We start from the raw sequence: 14638 nt of genomic DNA on the forward strand, positions 1-14638 counted from the left end.
GGGGGACAGGGTAAGAAAGAGAGCAGAAAGGAAATCAAACGACCATGATCAAAGCCCTTATCAACCGCACTGAAATAAATCCTTGGTTAAAGAAAAACCGAAGCTTTATGAGGTACTGCTATGGAAGATGGCACTGCCAGAACAGATGCAGCAGAGAAACTGGACAAATGAAATAGAGTTCTCAAAGGAAGCATAGTAAGGAGTGTAGTGAAGGTAGTTCAGGGAATCAGAGAGATTAGTCGAAAACTAATTGAGGTATGGAGAGAGATTAGGGATAGTCAGCATGGTTTTGAGGGGGTAATTGTTTCACAAACTTGATTTGAGGTTTTTGAGACAATAACCAAGAAGATTGATGATGGTAGAGCAATAGATGTAGTCTGCTTGGATTTTAGTAAAGCCTTTGACAAAGTTCCGCATTGGAGGAGTCTAATTAGTAAAGTTAGATCACATGGGTTTCAGGGCGAGCTTGCCAATTGGATACAAAATTGGCTTTATGGTCGGAGGCAGAGTGGTGGGGGAGGATTTTGTTCCAATTGGAGGCCTGTGACCAGTGAGGTTCCACAGGGATCAGTATTGGGTCCACTTTCGTTCTTCATTTATATAAATTACTTGGATATGAATATAGGTGGCATGGTTAGTAAAAATTGGTGGTACAGCGAACAGTGAGGAAGGTTATCTAAGATTACAAAGAGATCTTAATTAATTGGGTCAACTGGCTCAGCATTGGCAGATGGGAGCTTAATTTGGATAAACGCAAGGTATTGCATTTTGGTAAAACAAACAAGCACAGGACTTAATTATAGGGCCCTGGGCAATGTTGGTGAACAGAGACTCCCAGGGGTTTAGATACATCATTCTTTAAATTTTTGTCACTGGTCGGTAGGGTGGTTAAGGTGCTTGCCTTCATTGATCTGACCTTTGAGTATAGGAGTTGGGACGTCATGTTGAGGATAGTGATGCCTCTTCTGGTGAGAGTTCAGAAAAGATTTCTAAGGATGTTTCTGGGAATGGAAGGTTCAGGATATTAAAAAAATAGACTGGAAAGGCTGTAGCCTTTTTCACTGGAGCATAACAGGTTGAGGAGTGACCTTATTGAGGCTTATAAGGTCATGAGAGGCATAGATAAAGTGAATGACAAGGGTCTTTGCCCTAGGGTGAAAAAGGAGCTCAAAACTAGAGGACATATTATGAGGAGAAAGACTTAAAAAGGATACAAGGGGCAACATGTTTTTATAACACAGAGTGGTTAGTGTATAGAATGAATTGTCAGAGAAAATAGTTGATGCAGGTCCAAAGTTTAAAAGACATTTGGATAAGTACACGAATAAGGAAGGTTTGGAAGGATATGGGCCAATCTCCGGCAGGTTGGACTAGTTTAGTTTGGGAACATGGTTGGCATGGACTGTTTGGACCGAAAGATCTGTTTCCATGCTGTATGACTCTATGACTCTAATGGATTCATCCTCCAGCCAAAAAGTGCACTAATTGTAAGTGGTAATGGCCATCACATTCATGTAGCTTGCAGAACCATCAGCAGCAATCTCTTTATTTTTATATTAAGTCTGTGTCACAGTTGCTTACGAATATCCTAAAGATCTTTAAATTTAGATGTTATTGTCATGTGCACCTGAGTACAGTGACAAAAGCATCAAGTCACCATTCTCTAGCGCCATCTTAGTATACAAAAGACCGGATTAAAAACACAGAAATAAAATAAACATCCAAGAGAAAAGGAAATGTCCAGATCACTCCCATGCCTCTGGCAGGATCTTCGTCACCAGAAAAACAAAGCTACAAAGCCATCCCTCAAATCAGGTGTTCCAAGTCCCACATGCTGCCACTTCAGCAGTCAGGTAGCTGGGCCAAGCCATGTCCTGGAGCCTCGCCACAGTGCTGTAATCATGTCAGCTTTCATCGGCGCCATCTTGAACCCATTGATGTCATTGCTGTCATGAGTCCATGGTGGGCCGATCGCGGCAATACAGCCACAGCTGAAGATGCAGTATCCCGAACTGGGCTCAAACCCAACACCAAAGCCGCCGGTGCCTCATTTTGGCTTACATTGCAGCCATTGCTGCCTCCTAGGACTGTCATTTTAGCAAAGGAATCTGCCGCTACTGGCACTCTGGGAAAGAGACCGAAACAGCCAAGAAAGGAAAAAGTAAAAAGAAAGTGTGGGAAAAAAGAAAAAAAGAAAGGCAGATAAACCCTGGGCATGAACTTTGATACTCTGCTGCTATCTTGAAATATTTTATCATAAGATCTTTTATCATAAGCAACAAATAAAAGGAAAATGATTAGGAAATTTAAAACATCTTGAACCTTAAAATATATGATTTCTGGTTATGTTTTAATACTGAACAAAATATAGAAAGGATTACCATTTGAAAATAAATACCTGAAGCCCTTGCAATGGAGCTGGCAGTTTAATATTAAGAAAGCTACGGACTAGTTGGTAAGTTCCGGGTACACCACCTAATTGAGCCTGGTGCAGGTTTCCATAGACAGTTGCCATTACATAATTCTTGTAGCTATCAATGGGAACAAAGAAAATAAGTCAGGCAATGGGTGGCACTGAAGCTTAAGTTCCAACTCTTTCATAAGGCCTTAGAGAAACAGGAATCAAATTAAGCTAGTTTGTCACAAATTAATAATCAACAGCTACAAAATAGTTCTTAGAACTGCTTCTAAATTAGTAATCCTAACAGGTAACATAAACAGGCACGTCAAATTAGCAACAAGATGTTAACCATTCCTCAATATGCTCTCTCTCACCTCTGCTCCAGAAAATTTAGGGCCTGCCGTACAAACGCCATTTGCATTTCCAAACTAGTCCGGCTCTTCAGTGCATCAGCAGCAGGTACCAACAGCACATCAGTCATTTGCTTCACCATCGCCCACAGTTCAGAAACATTCTGCCTCAAGAAAGTAGTCAAATGAGTACCGAAGTTGTTGATCACTTCAGAAACAACGAGCTTGAGGCAGAAACATTATTTTCCAAGAATGTATATCATTTCTTCCTGGAAACTTTATATTATTCTAGCAGGTGTTTGTATTGAATTATGTATACCATACTCAAAAGATGTTTTTCATTATATGCCCAGATTTTTGCAATGCTGCACAATTACAGACAAAATCAATTTCAAGAACAGGCAAAATAATACTTTCCCCAATCCCAGGTTTTAAAATCTATTTTTATAACTTTTTAAACTCCTTTACATAGCATTTGATTTTATTCTCTAAGCAAAGGGGAAGAATAGCAACCTCTTAAATCAACAACTAGGATAGAATGGTACAAAGGGTTGGTAATTCTGTCTTCACTATCGAAGATGCAACAAAACTCGAACACAAATTCATTCCACAGTTGGATCTCTGAGCCATTAAGTGAACTTGTGTAACCAAAATACAAACAAGCTATTTCAAGAGCTTATATTTATACAGATTATGCTCTTAATGGAATAAAAGGTCTTAAGGTACAAGACATTGCAGAGAGGGTGAATAACTCAAGCAGCACAATTGTAAGCTAAATCAAGCAGTCTCCAAAAGGTTAAAAGATGCTGAGGTTGTAATGAATCATATGAGAGGAAGTGCAATAAAGCTACTGCATTCCTTCAGGTTTGGAAAAGATTAATTATCTCTAAGTCTCAGTGACACCAATCTTTGAAAACATGAATAATAAAGTTTGGAAATCTACGACTGCTTAAAGCAAGCCAATTTGTGGGTAATGTTTAACTATGAATCGCAAAATGCAAATTAATATGATAGCTTAAAGTTTTATATTTGGGTACCTTGTCATCCAAAGACTCAGCTACAGTGCTGCAAAGGTCTCCTAAGTTTGGTTGTAGATGTCCATTCACCACTTTCTCATTATATATATAGATCTACAATAAGCAAAAGAATTTTTCCACATGTTTAAACGCAGTTTTAAGGCGGGTGAATTTCGTTTATTTTTACATTTAAAACATACAGAATTACACATTGTATATAGCTGCAGACCATATTTTAGCCTGGATTTTCTTCTGTTCATTTACAGCATGTGGACATCACTGACCAGGCCCATCCCTAAATGCCTATACGGCAGTTAAGAGTCAACCACATTGGTATTGATCTGGAATCACACAAAGGCCAGACAAGTAAGAACAGCAGTCACCTTCCTGACTTTTTCCAGGTTTCATGATCATCGTTATAGTCTCACTTTTATTGAATTCAAATTCCACCATCTGTCACAGTGGGATTCAAATCTGGGTTCACATATTAATAGTCCATGATAATATCACTAGGCTATCACCTCCTGAATGTATTTGTAGTGACAGTGAAATTATCAGTGTTTACTAGTATAAATAGAATCGGCGGCATGGTGGCTCAGTGGTCAGCACCGCTGCCTCACAGCACTAGGGTCCCAGGTTCAATCCTAGCCTTGGGTGACTGTGCAAACTGCACACTGACATTCTCCCAGTGTCTGCGTGGGTTTCCTCCGGGTGCTCTGGTTTCCTCCCACAGTCCAAAGATGTGCAGGCAGGTGAATTGGCCATGCTAAAGTGCCCATAGTGTTAGGTGCATTAGACAGAGGGAAATGGGTCTGGGTGGGTTACTCTTCAGAAGGTCAGTGTGGACTGGTTGGGCCGAAGGGCCTGTTTCCACACTGCAGGGAATCTAATCTAATCATGCACAGTTAATGACAGAAATCCAGAAGCTTCTGTCAGTGCATCCTTCTTTCTGCAGTCCCCACAGTTGGAAACACTTTCAAATCATTGATTTGACACTTCTCCACTTTGCAAAGTTTCTTTTTAACAAATCATAAAGTACGCCTTGTTGAATAAGGTGCGACAGAGTTTTTAAAAACGGTGTACCGAGTCATGAATTTTGCTGATCAATCTCTTAGACTTTGTAAAGCTAATTTTATATTTAGTGGATTAATAAAGCTCTGCATTCAGTGACATGTTTTAGTAGATCTTGAAAACAATCACGTTGCTTTTAAATGTGATGGTTCACCTTCTACCTTAAACTTGTATTTTAAACATTCACTGCATTTTCTACAAAACTTTTGCTTTTTTGCAAACATATTTCTTACAATGTCCTAGGCCACTTTTTAAAGTTTAGCACATATCACACTGGATCTGAAAAGACTACATGCAGCTGAAGAAAAGTCTGTAGACAAATCTCAAAACAAATTAAAACCATGTGAAAATTACTAAGTTAATTGCAAACTTTCCTTTTAGCAAAGTTTAGTGCGAACCTTCAAACCTGAAAATATTTGCACATATAAATAACGTATACATACCTGCCGAGCATATGCCACTTCCACACTGTCCATTGCACTCCGTCCTGGTGGTCCCATTTCACTGACAAAACTTGGCTGTTCATAAAAAAAAAAGAAACATAAACAAAGCTTTACGAAAGCAAAACAAGTTTTTCATCACCAACCAGAAACATTTTTTTTAAATGTATGAATCCTTATTCTGTCCTCTCTTAATTTCAAATTAATAAATGAGAGCCATTTGAAAGATTAGCAAAAATGTATCACTACACTGCTCTTGTAGGTCATCACCTTTTATTGTTAACAGTCATTGCTCCTCTCCTAATCTAAGTAATCTTTGAGGCAAATCTCTCAGAAATGAGCAAGAGCATGAAAACTGACCCATACTTCATGTTTACATAAACTGTAATATACAAGATACAAGACATTGCAACTTAGCTCAAAACATGACCTAACATCCACACATTTGTTAACAGAAGGTCACTTGATAGTAAACAGAGGTACAGGATGTTAGGCAATTATCTTTCCTCTCATAGCCAGAACATAGGATCATCCACTATAGCAATTTAGTGGTGGCCACAGGAGATACCAGCTTGCCACTGATGTGATGTCTACAGTTCACTGCTACCTTTATTTACTCTAAATAGGAAGGATTTGTGAATTAGCATTTTAGCTGCTTAAACAAATTCAGTGAGAAAAAAAAGGTAAATAACTTTGTTAAAATTTTACATGAAGGACTCGCACACAAATGTATTATTAATATCAATTCAATTTTGACATAACAGATGCAAAGAATTAGCTAGATGCATTATTTCCAATATATCGTAAATGAGATTTTCTTGCCTATCTTCATTTTTTGTGAATGCATCATAAAAGCAGAACAACACAGCTTCGGGGACAAAATACTTTATCACAATAAATTGTTTAAAAGTATACCTGAAGATTATCAAAAATGAGAAGAATGGCTCACAGAGTAGGAATTTTGCAGCAAGTAACTTATCACCAATCTCCCAGTGCTTTTTCACCATCCACAAGGCACAAGTCAGGAGTGTGATGGAATATTCTCACCTTGTCTGGTTGGATGCAGCTCCAATAACACCACCCAGGACCAAACCATCTGCTTGATTGGCATCCCATCCACAAACATTCTAGCTCATTACTTCCACTATCAAGGCACAGTGGATACCATCAGCAATCAGCTTCGATTTTGAACTACATCAACATTTCTTCATAGTCATTGGGTCAAAATCATGGAAATTCCTTTCTTAACAACATAGTAGGTATATCTATATCCAAAGAGCTACAGCAATTCAAGGCAGCAGCTAGCCACCACCTTCTCCCAGGCAATTAGGAATACGCCCAGCCAGATGAATGCCCTCATCCCATGTAGGAATAAATAAGTAAACAAAATCATGACTCTTCGTGTGGACTTAAAAGCATCTCTTACTTTATGTCCTAAATTTCTCAAGCTACCTCTCAACTTACCTCTGCTTCCTGAGTGAAGTCAAGAGCATCTTCCCCTGATGTCAGAAGTGTATGGAGGATCTTCTGTTTCTCATGTTCCCATTCCACCAGCATGGACTCCCAGTGATACTTCTCTGCCATTGCAAATGTCTGTCAAAATATATATGCAGTCAACCTACAGGTGTGATTTCAAATTAAACTTGAACAGTAAAACCCAATTTCCACTTATGATTTTCCAACCTTTAAGCACAATTTAAGAGGAATTGCAGCAGGATAATATTCAATCGTAGGAAGTTATTTTTCATGAACGTTGGAAATCTGTGCGAGTACATTTAACCTGCAAGTTTGAGACATTCAAACTCCTGAAATGAACCAATGTTGCCTGCTTCATAAAAATCTAATAACCATAAGCATAACATAATTCAGAAGACCTACAGAATTAAAACATAATAGCAATGCAGTATCAAATTTCAAAGTTGGATTTTAAAGTAAATCTGTTTCAATGTATGTTTTGGTTCAATGTTAACCTCATTGAGACACATTTAACTACCATCAGTAATGCCATCACCTTGCTGGCATGTCAGAAAAATGAGTCATTGATCTGACAGTGAAAAATCTAGTTGAATGGTGAAGCAGGCTTGAGGGACTGAACAGCCTACTCCTGTTCCCACCCTCCTGGGAAGTACATCTTCACAATCAGAATATGGAATGACTTTCGGGGGACAGTAGTAATGTAAAAGCCTGGAGTAATTAAAGAGGCAGTTGGATGCAGCAAGATTACGGATTCTTCAGGAAGGCAGGGTGAGCTAGATGAGCTAAATATTGAATCCAGTTATTCAAAAACAAATATTTCTCTTTTTACACTAACAAATATTTTGATCTATGAGCTTTAACAAGATATTTCCTCTTAGCATTTCTTTTTATCTCAAAGCAGAATGAGTTCATTGAAGAAAATACCAGTACACCATCATAATGCTCAAAAAGGTTTTTTTGAGCTTTTCCATTTACCCACGCTTCTACAAGCTTCAAAAATATAAATCACAGCCAGGGGTTTTCTTACAACTGTTCTATTTTATTTAATTTAGTTGGCCAATAGGTTTTGCACATCTGCTATCCTCCAAATTTGATAGAAAAACAAAGCTGTTATCCAATTACATCGAATACACCCTAACTTCTCTATGCTCTGGTTATTATAGAGAAAATTCTGCATAGATTGCATCAGTAGTGAAAATACCCAAATAGCGCAGCAAAAACTGATTATTCCTTTACCAAACCAAGTAGTTATGTTTTAAAGTCACAAATTCAGCACATTTTACTTTCCATTCATTTTACTTCATTTGCAAATCTCAATTTCTGCTATTTTCTGATTTGAAAGCTACATTTTTAGTACAGGGATGCTAATCTGAATAGTAGAATTAGAATTTAGAGATATGTTATAAAATATGATTAAAGTCAACAGTTCTAACCTGGTTGAGTCAAGAAACAACTTGTGGTGAGCCATTTTGGATTTCTCCACTGCTGTGATCTATTCATATTAAAGTTGGGCTGTAGACATAATTTAACCCAACAAACCAGTCGCTACTTCAAATTTTAATTTATGTGATCAACAAACTAATTTTTGCAGTTGATTAATGATTCCAGGACACCAAGCTTCAACTTAAATGTTCTAAGGGTCACTCGACCTCAGCTCCGATTTCTCTCTACAGATGCTGCCAGACCTGCTGAGTTTTTGCAGAAATTTCTGTTTTTGTTTCTGATTTAGAGCATCCACAATTCTTTTGGTTTTTATTCAATTTAAATGTTAATTTATTCCACACACCAAGCACTGTTACCGTCAGTGTCAGAAAGCAAGAATTCTTGACAGTGAGCTTCAATCCTACAAACATTTGTGACTAATACCAAAGGGTATAATATGTGTGTGAGGAGTGGTGGAAACACCCTTTTAACTATATGATGCATTAAAAAAAAGAAACCGCACCATTCTCAGGGAGATGGTAGTGTAGTGATAATATTACTAGACTAGTGACTCAGACGGCTTAGTTAATACTCTGAGAACAGGGATCAAATCCCACCACGGCAGCTAATAAATCTGGTCTTGAAACCTAGTCTCAGTAATGGAACTATAAATGATTATTACAACCCATTTGGTTCACTATCTTTCAGGGAAGGAAATCTGCTATCCTTGTCCTGTCTGGCCTAGGTCTGGAACAGCAGTATTATGGTCAACTTTCAACTCCAAGGCACTCTGTTATAAAGGGTGATAAATTCTGTCTTTGCCAATGATGCTCATATCATCTCAAAAGAACAACAACAACTTTAAATGCCTAAAAGTATACTATTTAACATTGTCACTAAAATGCCAAAACCCTGGATTTCATATTAAAATCAAAATTTAACTCAAATTAGTTCATAATTTAGCATGGAGATGATTTGTGGCCACATTTCAATCTGATACGTAAAACAAACTTTGTCTCTAAATTAGATGAACCAGACTGCATGTCAATACAGAGAATTATGAACGCCGGCTCTCCAAATGGATTTTATAAAGTTAGATATTTGCTAAGACAGCAATTAAATGCAGTTAGTGGTCCTGCAGGTGGTGAATGAATTGTTCCATTTAAACCCCAAATTGCTCTGCACATCTTTAAAGATCAGTTAGAAATATTAAAAGTAAAATAGTCAACCAACCTTGACACCAAATTGATAATTCAACAGGAATGCCTGATTTTTATTCTTGCACTTGTAACAGTATTTTACTGATCAATTTGTTTTCTAACTTGGAGAAAATTAGGTTCAAAGCCTGTTGGAGTTTTGATCAGCATGATACCACCATATTTCTATGCAAAACTGGTGTTCTTATGAGTTGCCCATTATGAATATTCCAATAATTTTAATATTCAAGAGAATTGTTATATTTTATTTGGTGTTGCTCTCAAATACTTCGCGATTGACGAAGTTCAGTTACCATTACAGACAAACCCAATGCAAAACTCTGAAGGACACACATTAGAGCCCTGGAAATATTCAACATTTCTGTAGAGGGAGAAACATACAATAGTCTAAACTGTCTCTTTTGTTTTGCTGAGTGTCATTTTCAGAGAGTTGTATGAAGAATGCCCTCTAGTCATCTAATATTTCAGTGGACATCTCGTTCTTTACTCATCAAGGCTCCAAATTCAACTGTGCAGTCATTGTTGTGAGAGCTCTCACCACTGCTGGCATCTTCGGTGTTCACATTATGACAGCCACTTTGAAAACCCAGCTCCACAGCATTTCGCCACTGCAAGCAGGAACGGGCCTACACACACTATGCTACTCTAACATTATTAGCAGGGGTGTGGCTGCGAAAGGGCAAGTTGACACCATGCTTTGCCAACAGGGACCCGGAGTCCTTGCTGGACTAGGTGGTGGAGAGGAGAGCCATATCTTCTCCTCCGGACTTCCAAAGAAACCTACACCAAACACACTCAGCTTGGAGATAGCCAGCCACTCCGGTAAATGCAGTTTCTACAATGATCACTGACTTTCTGTGTTCTCCAAGTGTAAATGCCACCATCCTCTCTGCCGTTTCACATTCATTAAAGCACGGTCATTGCACATACTTCCCATCTAAGGTGAACAGTTTGCTGCTCATAATGGCATGTAGCATCTCCATTTTACAGCTCTCACCTACCTCAGCCGCCCTGTTGTACCTCAACACTGGAAATGTTAAAACATTCTCCCCACAGATGCTGTCAGACAGGTGGAGTTTTGCCAGCGTTCTTGTTTGTTGCTGCTATACTTCCTACACACGCACTGGCAACAACTCATCACCGTTCCTGCTGTTGCATTATCATGAACTACTCTTTCAGCCACTTTCATTTCAGTCAATTCCTCTTCTCGTCTCACTCCAGGAGGCAACGCTGCACTATAGAGTGGAGAGAGTAGGCTGGGTGATATTAGAATCCTCACCCTCCACAAGGAAATCCCTGAAGTGGATCAGGACCACTATTTTCTCTTCCCTTATTCTCTTGCATAGGTGAGTGCCCTCTGTTCTCTTGTGCAGGTGCTAGCAAAGCTTCAACCACAAAGAAGCTAGCTCCTTACTCTTCCACCTCAGAGAAAACACAACAGATCCCTCTGAGGATATGGCAGCAAGGCTTTCTCCTGCAGCCTCCATTAGTTCAGATACGCTCGACTCGCTGGGGTTTCTAGCCGAGTTGGATGCGGGGGCAGGTTCTGATGAGCACACCTCTGGCTTGGTCTTGCAGCTGGAGGGTTACATTGACGCTCCAAGGACTGCTGGAGGTCAGGCACTTGCTCAGGCCCAGGCCATCAATGTCCTGTGGCAGTAGCCTTTAATGACTTTGTGCAAGTGCGCAGACAGATTGTCACAGGTACAGCAGGCAGGTTTGTTGGAGATATTCTGTAAACTGGACCAATGTCTGGAGGAAATGGGTACTGCAGATGCTGGAGATTAGAATGGTGCTGGAAAAGCACAGGTCAGGTAAAAGTCCTTCATCAGGAATTTCTAATGAAGGGCTTTTGCCCGAAACCTTGATTTCCCTGCTCCTCGGATGCTGCCTGACCTGCTGTGCTTTTCCAGCACCACTCTGGTCTCGACACCAAAGTCTGGAGGAGTCCACCAATGTTATCAGTACCAAACTGACTGCTACCAACCAGGCATGCATATATCCTAACATCTCTATAGAGGGTGGTAGCTGTCATGTCAAGTCAGGTCCTGCAGAATGCGTAATGGCTGCCAGAAATGTACAGAGGAACCTTGATTATCCGGCATTCGATTAACCAAATTTCAGATTATCCGAACAAGATCACAAGGTCCCGATACGTGGCTAGGTTATCTGGCATTTGATTAACAATGAAATACTCCCTTCCCCTGTCCTTCAGAGAACTGAGGTTCCTCTGTACACAGAACTGCATTCCATTGCTCTAATCAATGGTACTCAGCATCAACAGCAAGTTGAAAGGAGCAACGATGGACTTCAAACACATTCCAGGTGGCCCTTTATCTTGAGCTAAGGTGATTTCAGCAGACACTAGGACAGAGTAGGAAGCTCACACAGGCCCTTTCCAGAAGCCTTCTCTCAGAACATTCTAGATGGAGTCACGTCTCTCCATGTGAACCCTAACTGCAAACCCCAATCCCGGCGAAGTCACCAAGGAAACTAAGCCTGCATCTGTACAGAATATTCTCAGAGTGCCCACTAGCCACAAATGCCATGGGGCTGTTCACCCAAACCTTTCAGGTGTCCGCCCCAGCTAGATGTAGCAGGATGGCAAGAAGGGAAAAAAAAAGTCCCCTGAAGACACAGGCAGCATGGGGATAGTTCTTATCTCTAGAAATATATATGCAGCTTAATCACTGACTGACTGTCATTTTAGCTTAAGAATCTGGTTAACTGGATTCTATATCACAGTTAAACCAGATGATCGCACATCCCATTGAGGATAGAAGTTATAGTGGTAAGATGTTGCTCATCTCTGAACAGCATTCTGGACAGCAACAGATATTATACATCCTACATCCCTTACGTTCACAATACTGCCAAGACCTAGCAATTTTAACAAGGAGACACCAATATCAAAGTTAACTTGAACACCTTATAATAGACCCTTGCCTCCATTTGTTGCTTGGTTGGGATTTGGTAGAAGAGTGCACGTCATCCAGGTTGCATTCTTGTGTGCGAGTCCCAATCTCCGCCTTCAAGTCAAGAGTCCCCACCCACCCTTCACGCCAATCTTATATTTGCAGTTGCCACTTTACAGTCATTATCGCCTCCACTTCAAAGTGTAACGACACTAATCTCCACACTTGAATTTCCTACTTCCTGCTACGAAGCATGGAATTGACCCCTGATAATTCCTCCTGACATATGCTACCCAAACCAACTGGCCATGGCTTAGCTCTGAGACGTCTTAGAAGGACAGTCCTGACTGACGACTCTAATACTCCCCAGACTGACTGAGCCTGATTCGCAGGTCAGATCATGGCCCAAACTATGGACTAGAAAATACTAAGATCCTGATCAGATCAAACACCATATTAACAGCAGCAAAACCCCTGGGTGGAGTTCAACTGAGTGTGGCCACACCCTCAAATGATCACAGTCCCCATCACTCAATTAAGAACTGCTCCTTTACAACTTTCAGACATGCCCCTTTGGCTGAAGCACATGCAGAGCATTTAATATGGAAGTGGCAGGCACATGTTGTAAATGTGAGATCATTATAAGACTGTGCCATATAGCAACGTGGTCACCCTCTTGATTACTTGGTGATATCAATCACAACAAGGCGGCTACCTTTCTACCTGTGCTAAGAAGCAAGTTAATGCAGAAATAGTGAGCCTTTATGTTCTAAATGAAGCAGCAATGTGCTAAAAGATAAGGCAGACATGATGAGAATATCCAAGTGCAGAGTCAATGATTACTAAGAAAGCAAGCTACGATGTGCCCTGTTCAGATGCACAAGATGGCCATGTGCGTGGAGTGGCCTGGCTGGAACTCTGCAAGATGAGTGCCCATGGGCTTCAAAATACAGTGGTGACATGCTGAAGTGCCTCGAGTTAATCCAAGACAATGATGTAGGGAGGCTGGCGATTTGCTAAGGCCAACTTCTGTGAACAATGGGTACAGACAAGTCAATGGCCATGGAGTTACTGCTGAACAAGCTGAAGGTGGAAATCCAGAGGGGCAAGCAGTATTAGGAAGGGCACTAATTAAATTGTGGTGAAAATTACATCATCTGTTAAACTATGTAATGGGAGGATGTTCAAGTTGAATAATTTTCAAAAAAGTCAAACCCTGAAAAGATGTGACTTGGTGACAGCCAATATTCCCATTTTTGGGAAAGATTGTTTTTTGCAGTCATCACGGCATGACATCCAATCACTGCAGACCCACAGCTGCTAAATTAGGATTGGGACGTTAACAGATTCCAATACAAATAATATTGGCTATAATAATTCAGGAAGCCCGACTGGAAAGGATTTTTTTTTTGTAGAACACCAAAATAGAGATACTATTTATGGCATACACAGGCTAGTCGCTGAGTGGGACAGACAGTTCTGTAGACCCACAGCTGGGTCTACTTAATAGTTTTTTAAAATCAATCAATCGGTTTACAGATGTTATTACACACTGCAGGAGCAGGTGGGACTTGAACCCAGGCTTCCTGATTCAGGTGTATGAACACTACAACTGCACCACAAGAACCCTCTGTCAGCTTCATATTCCTTTTTTTTCCTCAAAAGATGTGGAAGTATTATAACACAAAACCAAATAACTTCCCCACCACCAAAATATTTTTATTTGTTTTTAATTATTAACCATCACTGATAATCACCTGTGCAGCCAATTAGAAGTTTACATGCAAAGGCAATTATGGGAAATACAGGCCATAAAAAGTGAGGGGGAAACTGCTAAGGAGAGCAGGAAGGGACTAAACCAAAATGGAATTTGAGTGGGAAGTAAAGCACTGCATCCCCCATAGTGCCCACCTTCGCTATAAAGACATCAAGAACACTAATGGATATGCATGCTCCCTCTCCAAGGACACTCATGTATAAAAATAACTGCAAATCAGGAGCAGTCACTGGGTCTGCTTTTTTTTAAAAGCAATGTTTCTAATCAATCTGTTCACGAATGTTATTAAACACCTCTGGAGTAGGTGGGACTTGAAGCCAGGCCTCCTGACTCAGAGGTAGGGAGACTACCATTGTACCACAAAGGATTCAAGTAACAAGTTATAGCAAGGCTGCTGCCAAGGGAACTCACTAAGAAGCTCCAGAAGGACATTAATTAGTGACCCTCCTTATAGGAATCATCATGACCCTCTTGTGGCATGGTATCATCCCTATCCCTGGACTGGGAGGCCCATGTTCAGGTCCCACCTGCCCAAGTGTTTAAGAGCATCTCT

The 14638-nt window shown here is 40.2% G+C and overlaps 1 protein-coding gene across 2 annotated transcripts in view; it reads right to left on the reverse strand.

Annotated features, from left to right (window-relative positions):
- The window catches only part of nup93 (nucleoporin 93), a 131672-nt gene that overhangs the window by 23710 nt on the left and 93324 nt on the right, over positions 1–14638 (reverse strand). For both annotated transcript variants that reach the window (XM_060837777.1, XM_060837778.1), the window contains 5 exons: positions 6743–6871; positions 5282–5356; positions 3789–3881; positions 2776–2915; positions 2399–2531 (listed from right to left, as the gene is read on the reverse strand). In XM_060837777.1, the coding sequence (XP_060693760.1) occupies positions 2399–2531; positions 2776–2915; positions 3789–3881; positions 5282–5356; positions 6743–6871 (570 nt within the window). The remainder of the gene's footprint in view (positions 1–2398; positions 2532–2775; positions 2916–3788; positions 3882–5281; positions 5357–6742; positions 6872–14638) is intronic.

The sequence above is a fragment of the Hemiscyllium ocellatum genome, chromosome 17 (genome assembly GCF_020745735.1).
Source record: "Hemiscyllium ocellatum isolate sHemOce1 chromosome 17, sHemOce1.pat.X.cur, whole genome shotgun sequence".
Lineage (NCBI taxonomy): Eukaryota > Metazoa > Chordata > Chondrichthyes > Orectolobiformes > Hemiscylliidae > Hemiscyllium > Hemiscyllium ocellatum.